General features: G+C 37.9%; 1 protein-coding gene across 1 annotated transcript; it reads left to right on the forward strand.

The window, feature by feature from the left end:
• Window positions 1–260: 260 nt before the first annotated feature.
• On the forward strand, window positions 261–9,124 carry LOC121427298 (uncharacterized serine-rich protein C215.13-like). The gene is made up of 4 exons (XM_041623636.1): window positions 261–1,466; window positions 2,576–2,671; window positions 6,751–6,841; window positions 7,461–9,124. The coding sequence occupies exons 1-4, from the start codon at window positions 1,434–1,436 to the stop codon at window positions 9,122–9,124; spliced, it is 1,884 nt and encodes a 627-aa protein (XP_041479570.1). The 5' UTR covers window positions 261–1,433.
• The last annotated feature ends 749 nt before the right edge of the window (window positions 9,125–9,873 follow it).

The raw sequence follows: 9,873 nt of genomic DNA on the forward strand, positions 1-9,873 counted from the left end.
CATTCATCTCATGCATAAGCATTGTATCCCCCAAGACATAATGGACGAGTCCAATCGTTTGACCAATCAGGTACGCCCAGCCACGTTCCTGAACTCCTTGGAGTAACGTAACGGGGAGCCTTTCATCCAATGGCTGAATTGCTATATCTTATTATATCGTTACTATGAAATATGATTATTCTCTTTCCTTTTCTCTCTTTCTTTCCATCTCGCCCCTTTTCGCTCTGTAATATCGCAGGGGAACAATACTCCGAAGGTAGCAAAGGTGAATCGCAAGGTATTATGCGTGCCTACAAGGCCTATCTTTCGGAGCGATTGTTTAGGAATAAGGTCTTATTTTAGTCTTTATTTCCGAGGCATAGATGTCGGAATTCGGAGTGTGGGAAAGGGAAAAGCGGTGAATTCACACGCGTGGCAAAAGTGAAGTCAACAACCACACAGCCAGATAGGACGAGGGCGGCAATGGAGGCGAGAGAGAAGTAGATAGAAACGGAGAGACGGGGAGAGAGAAAGAAAGAGGGTGTGAGTGAGAGTGAGAACATGGACCTATGTCCATGGTGAGAAGAAGGTTAGACTTGATACTTGATAGACAATAATGTGAAAGAGGAGAATAGGGGAGAGGTAGTGAGAGAGGGAGGGATAGGGATATAATGCAACGGTATTTGTTTGAGTGTGTGTGTGTGCGTGAGGTTGTGTGTGAGTACGCGGGGGTGTGCGTGGTGTGGATGCTTGCCTCTGTGAGGAATAAAGAGAAAGATGGAAAGGAATGAAGAGAGAGAGAGAGAGAGGGAAGAAAGGAAGTTTGTGATGGGTAATGTGTACATATAGGTTCGGGAGAAACAGACATAGATTTAAAAGGAACATTGCAGTAGACAAAACTTCCCTGTTTGTTCACACTATGAAACAATTACAAATATTTACCTTTTGAAAATGTATTCACCTGCTTTCACGTGGGAATATTTATTTCCAATTGACGTTCCCTGTGTGGTATAAAGACAGGAAAGCATGATAAATAATAATCAATTATCACAATCACATTTCACCCTTGGTTAACAAAATAAAATAGATTTTTATCAAACGAAAATAGGTAAAAGAGGAATAATTTTGAAGATTCCCACCGCTGAAATGGTGAGAATGTGATTTACGGTGACTTTTGAAATTAAATCTCACAGAATAAAGCAAAGTTGACAATCTTTGATTTTAAATTTGGCAGTCGTTCCCCAGGTTAATGTCGTGGCATTCAGTTGAATCTGCCCCCATTTTCGGTGTCAATATTTTGCTGTTCTATTTTCCACTCATATTTATAAACTTAAGGGACAGATTCAAGCCTTTTGAAGATCCATTTAAAGAGTGAAATTCTGGACTTCTTGAGAGTGAATTCTCATCTTGAAAGTATTTTTTTTCTTCAGAGGTACAAAGAAGAGAAGGGAACGATGTCCAATGAAGAGCAGCTCGCATCTCGCCGGGTAAGTTTCGATGTTACGGAGTACATTTCTGTATCGAACATTGGTTTATCATATTAAGGTGGTGACGAGGACCAAATAAAAAATGAAATCCTACAATGTTTCATATCTTGGCAAAGTAGTCATATTTTCAGACTAAGGACAAACCGTAATCATTGTTTCGTAAGCTACATCAGGTAACAGGGGCCGCGGAACGGTTTTGAAAATGGGGAAGGGGGCTGCGTCGAATAGGGGGAGCTTGATCATGCAAAAAAACATTCAACAGTTGCTACAACATTTTCTTTTCTTACCTCAGATATTATATCTATAGCATTCTAATATCTTTAGCCTAATCTTCTTCTTTTTTTTTATCTCTGACAACTTTATTCAGCTGATGCATAAATCATGGCACTTTTTATCTCGGGCATTTTTACCTCATACCAGGTATTTTTGTTGTTGTTTTTTTAACATGTCTCATTTTTATTTCAGATGATGCATGTTCTTTAGACATTTTACCACAAATATTTTCAGCTCATTTACCTTTGATATTTTTTCAACCATATCAGTTGCCAGGCCTGAAACTCCCACCTTCCTGTATGTTCCTCCTAAAGATACACTGTTAGAAAATTTATCCTTAAACTAAAAGAAGTTCCTGCAGCAGAGTCTCGAGAACACCTGTAATCTTACCAGATTGCTTAATCTTACAGGAAATTGGTATTTGGTGTGTGTAATCTTACAAATTTCCTTAAACAAAACACTCTTTTCCCCTTTTTCTAACAGACCTATTCTGTTAAAATGCAGAAAAATTCCTGTTTCATGAATTTAAAGAATGATTCTGGTATTGCTTTCTGCAAAATCTTCTTTTATTTTTCTGTAAAATCAGGGTTTTTTTTAACAGTGCAGCCTTGTATTGTCGTATATTAAAATTAACCTATTGGCTATATCGGAACCAAGAGGTCCTTGTAAAACACGTAAGGGATTTCAATAACTGGTTAGGTAAATTAAACATGATTTACACAAAGCAACTTTATGATGTTTCCCCATCGAATTTAACTATCCGGTGTTCCATTTTATGGTTGAAATCAGAGCCCCCTTTGATAACTCTTTTTTCTTCGTTTCTATTTTGTTCGTAGTCATCGAAGCCCCTGATGGAAAAACGACGTCGTGCTCGTATCAATGACAGTCTTCTTCAGCTAAAGAATCTAGTTCTTGATGCTCTCAATAAAAACGTAAGATTAATTTCCTCAAAATCCGTCTTTTAAAAAAGTCACTAGAATTTGAATTGTGACGTCATGTACATGTAGCTTCATATAAACTATAGTAAAAAGATCAATAAAATGCCATTCTCTCAAGACATTTTAAGTTATTTTTATTGTAACTTCAGTATATCAACGGACAAAATTTAAATACCACTCCCGAAATATAAATTTAAAAACATGTTCTAGATGTCATAAATCATTACAAAATTAAAATTCATGCATTTCATATCACATAACAAATTAATGAGGCAGCTGCCAGTATAAGACGTCACAAATCTAAAACTGGAAATTCAAATAAGTTTCTTAAACTTTGAATGTTTTTTTCCCCACAAACCTTCACCATTCTTGTTCATTAATCTTTCTGGTATTTTTAGAACCAGCTTTCTTAAGGATGAACTCCCTCTTTTACTGCACGTTGGTTTAACCCTAAAATGATCGATACCTATTAATTTTTAGGCCTAAAACTATTCAATTCAATTTCAATTCAATTCAAATTTATTTTCATTCTTCAAAATAATACAAATAAGTACAAGGTAGATTGATTCAATTTAAATAAATAATAGCATGAACAAAATTCAATATTAAAAAAAAATACATATTTGAAAGTAATATAAATATAAATTAACATACATGTCAAGTTTAAATCAATATAAACAATATCATTAAATATTATTAAATCAATGCAATTATATATCATAAGAAGAATGGAGGGGTCCACTGAAAAGCAAAGCTTGTAGAAACTACTTGGGGCTGCAATCTTTCAGAACCCATCCCTACTTTTTAGTTTTCCAAGAATAAAATGTTCTTTCCCCTGAATATGCTGAATTATGCTAGGTTGTGTATGAAATGTGGTTTCCTTTTTTATTTTTGCTCTAAATCACTAAACCATGCTCCTAATGGGTTAATTCTGGTTTGCACATTCTTATTTTCATTTTCTCAACAAAGTGATAAAAAAAGATGTGATATCAAATAATTTCCTTCTATCAATTTCTTATGTGTTTATTCGTTTTTTTACTTTTTTGTTTTCATTGTTTTTCTGTACAATTTGCCAGCAAAACCTTTGTTTCATCAAATTAATTGATAAGAAAATGCAAAAATAATCAAACATTTCTAGATTTTGGCTTGAAAGGTAATCTGTATGGAATTTATTTACAAAATTACGTTTTCAACGTGTTGGTCATGCACATTTCTTGTTTTCCCTTTATCTTTCAGAAGAGTTTGATAAAATTCTAAACAATGAACATTTTCTAAGTTTTGAGCAAATTTACAAGGAAACAGACCTAGTTTTCTTACTGGAGTAACATAAATCACATTGAATTTCCGATACATTGTCAATTACAAATGTAATCTCAATCTCATCAATTCGTGCTCGGTGACTTGAAACTTATGAATTAATAAAAATATATATATTTTGTTTGTTTTTAAACCTGGGCATGTCTGGGAAAAACGATATATTGATGACCTTGGATGCACTCCCACATTTTATTCATCACATCAATTCATTTTGTTTTTGGTATGAGTGGTGAAAATTGACAAACCATAAACACTCTTTTTATCCTTTTTTTTATTCGGTGCTTGAGGAGAAAGAAAGACAGAGGAGAATCGAACCACGCGAAGTGAGTCGTGGGAAAATAAATGCTGAAAATATTAGCAATATGACTCATTCTAGATGTACGCTAGTGACAGAAGAAATGGAATAATAAATAGACCTGCCCAGGGACCAGTAACACAAAGCTTAGCAATGAAAAGCAAATATGAAAGAACACTTCTGATTGGTTCCTGGTCAGTATTTTCAAAAACAAAATGCGTGTGTAACATCGATATTGATTGATCTGGGGCCCGTTGCAGAAAGAGTTGCAATCAACCGCAACTCTAAAAATCATGCGCGACTTGATTTTCAACCAATCAAAAGCGCGCATTTGGGACTTACGATAGATTTTTTGACATGCGTTTAAACGTAACTCTTTGTGCAACGGACCCCAGTCCATTTAATCTATATTGACCGCCAATCTTTGTGTTGCGGAGCACTGTGCCCTGTTGCGGAGAGAGTTGCGTTTGAAAGCTAACTAAAAAAATTCAAGCGCAAGTCCAGAATGCCCGTTTTTGATTGGTTGAAAGTCAAGTCGCGTGTGATTTTAAAACTTGCGTTTGATTGCAACGCTTTTTGAAAATGGGGCCTAGTATACAGGTGGGAAGTGTGTTTGAATTCCATGACACGCATGAGAATTGTAAACACTCCATTCAGTCAAAGGGGTGTACTATGATACCCCGTAACCCAAACAAACTGTTAGCTTTATTCAAAGGTGTGGGTTTTCAGATTTGATTTGTCGGAGGGGTAAAGAAATGGGGCGGAACCCCTCTGGGATAGTTACGGGGTGTATCTCTTGTCTCTTTTCTGTCAGGTTTTATCATTGTATTTAATAGATACGGTACAAGTGGTGGAAGTGCTTTGTTAGAAAGGGGCGTTGAAACTCTGATACTCAATCGCATTCATTTTACATCTGTTTTACTCACGAAACAGGTGTACTTTGGGAATTTGTATTTCAACTAAAAGAGGACATCACATTCAATTCAATTCAACTAATTTATTTTCTCTTTCAATCTTTTTACATTTACAATGATAGTTCAATATACATATGTACAAAATATAACATATAAATCATTTCTATAATACAATAATACTACAATGAAATCGAAAGAGAAGGAGACCAACTAAAAAGCAGAGCTTGTAGGGTGAAGGCCCCCTTTCAAGTACATTTTATGAATAAAAATAAGATAAAATAAAGAAATAAACAATACATATATACAATGAATAAAAAATAAACAAAAATAAATAAATGAAATATGAATCAGTATACACTGTATACAAAAATCCTAAAACGATTAAACATATATACAAAGATAAATTAACAAACACATTTACATATTAAGTTATGAATTACATTACCTTGTGAAAAAAAAGTGATAATCTAATATGAATTCAGAAGATATTTTTTAAGTTTTCCTTTGAAATGTTGTATTGAATTACATTGTATAATATCCTTTGAAAAAGAATTCCATAATTTTGGACCAGTAAAAACAAATGTCTTCTGTGCAAACGATGTTCTATTCAGAGGTAAATGAAAGGAACTCGCCTGGCGAGTGAGGTGCTCATGAATCGTATATTTTTTACAAACATATTATTAAAAGGTAACGGTAATTGTTTATTAATAAACTTGTACATTAACTGTCCGAGTTGAAAAGAATATAAATCTTTAACCTTCAAGACTTTATCAATTAATTTTGTATGATGGACAAATCCGTTACTTATATCTGTAAATTATTCAGCATTTCCCTTCTATTACTGCTACCCGTGTTGCTGCCATTACTACCGCTACTACCACTACCACTATTACCGTGTTTACACAGTGACACGGCTCGGGGGTTCGACACGCGAGCCGTGCTCAACACGGCAATTTTATGCTGTGTAAACGCGATCAGTGTGATCCGCGAGCCGTGTCGAACACGGCTTTTTTGATCCGCCAAAATCGTAGGTTTCAACCCGCGAGCCGAGTCAGACTCGGCAATTTTTTCGTGTGTAAACAGAAAGCCGTGTCGAACTCTCTTGACCAGGTCACTGCGCGCGCTTTCACTTTTGGCATTGTTGTTGTTCGCACGGACAAGATTCGATTCCGGCGGTGAATTTCCCGCGTTTAATTTGCGACGTCATAATTCTTCCGTTCGAGATCCGCGAGCCGTGTTGAACTCGCCTTTTTATATGTACGTATAAACGCGATCTCTGATCCCTTCTTCGCAGTGTTCAACCCGGCTCGCGGATTCAACACGCGAGCCGAGTCAATGTGTAAACACGGTATCACTATACTACCACTATTACTACTACTGCTATCTACTACCACCGCCGCCGCCGCCACCATAATTACTGGAACTAATATGACATGGTGGTAAGATTAAGATAAAGTCTAAATGAAATCCCTCTTATAATCTATAATCAAAATAAAAATACTTAGTTGGTGTCATACACCTTTCATTTGTTTTATTCCTTCTTTTAGAATCCCCGTCATTCTAAACTTGAGAAAGCTGATATTCTAGAGATGACCGTCCGATATCTACGATCGATCAACCGGCAGAATCTTCATGAAGGTGAGAATTATGGAATTATGTGCCCTTCTTGTTAGGGGCGTCACCCCTATATTTCCCACTCACCGTTTACTTTGTTTTCACTTATTACACTTAGGGGGTGTTGCAAGAAAATATTTGCGACCAATTGCAAATATTCTGTTGCAATTTTACAACTGATAGATCAACGTTAGCTGTAGCAAATGAGATTACACTTCTTGTTTCAAGGAGCAAATTAGCAATCAATCATTAATTTGCAAGTAATTGCAAGACATACGATCGATTTTGGGACAAAAATTGATTTGCAGTTGATCGCAAGTTTCTTGTAACACCCCATTAGGAGTGATCGCCACGGTCTCCTGTAGTGCAATCCATGTACTGTTGCTACTTCTACTAAAACTACTGCTTCTTGTCTTGCCAGAACCCTAATCAGGATAAATTGGCATCCCTGGTAGGTTATGGTAGTAAGATGAATTTGACAATGTGGAATATTTAGTTGTAGAGAAGTTACCGTGACGTGATAATATATCTACTGAACACAATATTGTTTCTGACATAAAATCATTCAGATATTAACAGGGGATGGCTATCCCACCATTACCTCTAAGATTACACAACCGGTTCATTTTTTTTTCATTTTTAGGCATTGGTTCACATAACGAGGAAGCAAACCGTGCCCAGTACCAGACCGGATACACAGAATGCCTACACGAGGTTTCCCGGTATCTAGATGCCACCAGTCTCCCAAACAACGCCTCCAATCAAACGGACGTACTTCGAAATCTGATGAACAGGGAAGCTAGCGAGCGCCATCTTCAAACAAGTCTCTTAAACCATCTCGTTACGCAGTGTACCGATTGCGATAGATCTGAAGAGCACGGGATCGTTCAAGGGCAGAAAATGGTTGCTGTCCCTCCAAACGTAGACCGACAAGCTCCAAATAACGTAGGTCATTGTGATGTCCCCAAATTGCACTTCTACATGGCTGGCGATCTCCCTTCTATGACGTCACATGAGGTGCCTGTAGCGTATGCTCCGAACACGAAAGGAAATAGTGCAAGAGGTGAAGTTCAGGCTGGAGCATCGCCATTCAGTGTGTTTTGTGAAAAGGGGGCTTTAGCTCCGGTTGATCCGACAGCTTGCCCTTCGGTCAATCCGACTGGCCCGATAGTGGGCGACGGGATTAGGCTGGTCTTACCAAGGAATCTTGTTTATTCGGGCCAAATACCGACTCATGTGATCCCGGTATACGCTCCCACGATCTCTACAGCACAGATGCAGCCATCGACTGTCCTTTCCAACGTCCAATCTCCCTCGACGTCATCCTCGACTAGGATCCTTGATCCCGTTGCCCCGAGTGATGGGCATCCATCTAAGTTATCAGGGAGTGACGTTACGGCAGCGAATAGCGGCTCCTCTTTCATCACCGCACCACCACCCTCAACTCATCATCCCACTCAAAGCTCCGCGCTGAATTGGATGAAAGGGCAAAGTCAGAGTGTGACCTCAAACCAGTCTTCTGCACCGACCGTTACTAACAATTGCTACTTGAACAAAGTCATGTTGAATGACCTCAAATCACATGAACAAAATTCATGTGTGACTCTGTCTTCATTTACTACTTCTAGCCCTATTTCTTTATCGTCGTCATCATCAATATCATCACCATCCTCGTCATTGATAACGTCGGTATCACCGGCACATGACCTCACACAACACAATTCAGCAATAAACACTTTGACTGCACAATCATCACAGCCTCGGTCACATTCGCATCAAGCAAATGCAAAATCTAAGACCGAGAACAAAACTTCAGCCACACCACCCTACTCCGACAAAACTTTTTGCTGGACTATGACTCCTACACAGACTTCTATTTCCCCAACAACAACTACAACCACAGGGCTCATGAGTGTCCATGGCCGTGATGGCACCCAGTCTATTACCCAGCGTAAGATAACTACCAGTAAAACATTTCGACCACCATCCGCTAATGCAATCGCACGAAAGCGCCAACGAACCAAGACTTCTCACGATACACACCCATCAGGGGTGCGAAATGCTACCCCTCCCGCACACCTCCCAAATACAGATAAAGGTGCAAAGAAGATTGGCACCTCCCGGTCCGACATGCCACCGGTCCGTTGTCGATCACCTCTTCGTTTTATCCCTGACCAACTATTCGGTCTGCCTCCGGGGTCTCGCACATCAGACGGCTGCCCGGATAGAAATGAAAATGCTCCGCAAGCAGGGCGTGACGTCAACGCTTCTGGGTTTAGTCGTGAGGTCGCTTGGCGTCCTTGGTAACGCTCCCGTAGCAACCAGAAAGTTGTTTGATATTCAACGCTCAGTTGGGATGATATTTCATGCCGATGTTCTCTTGAGTAATATTCGTGCGAGGTTTGTAATTAATTTCGACTTTCAGTATACTTTTGAGATTAGCTTGAATTCTAGATGAAAATTAGGTCTATTATCTGTCTAGTCCAAAAACTGGAGAAGGGGAGGGGTGGTGCATCCGATATATTCTTAAAGAATCCTCGATTCACCCGAAGAAGGAAATTAATTCGCGTGCGTTACTTCTTCATGCTTGTTAAACCCAAATACATGGTTTTTATTATACATTTTCTTTAGTTGAGTTTAATTTATCTTTGCGGTTTTACTATCCTCAGGTCAATGATCCTGAATATTATATTCAAAGTTGTGTGTATGAATATTGTAATGAGGGCTACACTGAGAAAGAAAAGACAAATTAGGTTTCCTTGGTCGAGAGATCACACTCTTTTTTTTCCTCAGTAGCAAAGGGCCAATCGGTCTATGTATAAATTTTCGTCAGTAGATATTCAAATTATACTATCGTGAAAATGCATGTTTTTAAAGCTCATTCAGAATCTTCATTACGTTCCTTTTGGAAATAATTATGCTAATGATGATGATCTTAACCATAAATGGTCTATCGTGTTTTTCTTAACTTTTCATTGTTCATGGTGTTTGAATAGTTCGTTACTCAAATCACAATTTGTTTTGTTAATGTTCAATATATTTGTAAAAATGTATTT

This window comes from Lytechinus variegatus, chromosome 14, assembly GCF_018143015.1.
Source record: "Lytechinus variegatus isolate NC3 chromosome 14, Lvar_3.0, whole genome shotgun sequence".
In the NCBI taxonomy this organism is placed as follows: Eukaryota; Metazoa; Echinodermata; class Echinoidea; order Temnopleuroida; family Toxopneustidae; genus Lytechinus; species Lytechinus variegatus.

Coding starts and splice junctions, on each gene's coding strand:
- LOC121427298 (XM_041623636.1), top strand. CDS start 1,434: ATGTCCAATGAAGAGCAGCTCGCATCTCGCCGG. Junction 2,672..6,750: donor TTGATGCTCTCAATAAAAAC/GTAAGATTAATT, acceptor TCCTTCTTTTAG/AATCCCCGTCATTCTAAACT. Junction 6,842..7,460: donor CCGGCAGAATCTTCATGAAG/GTGAGAATTATG, acceptor TTTCATTTTTAG/GCATTGGTTCACATAACGAG.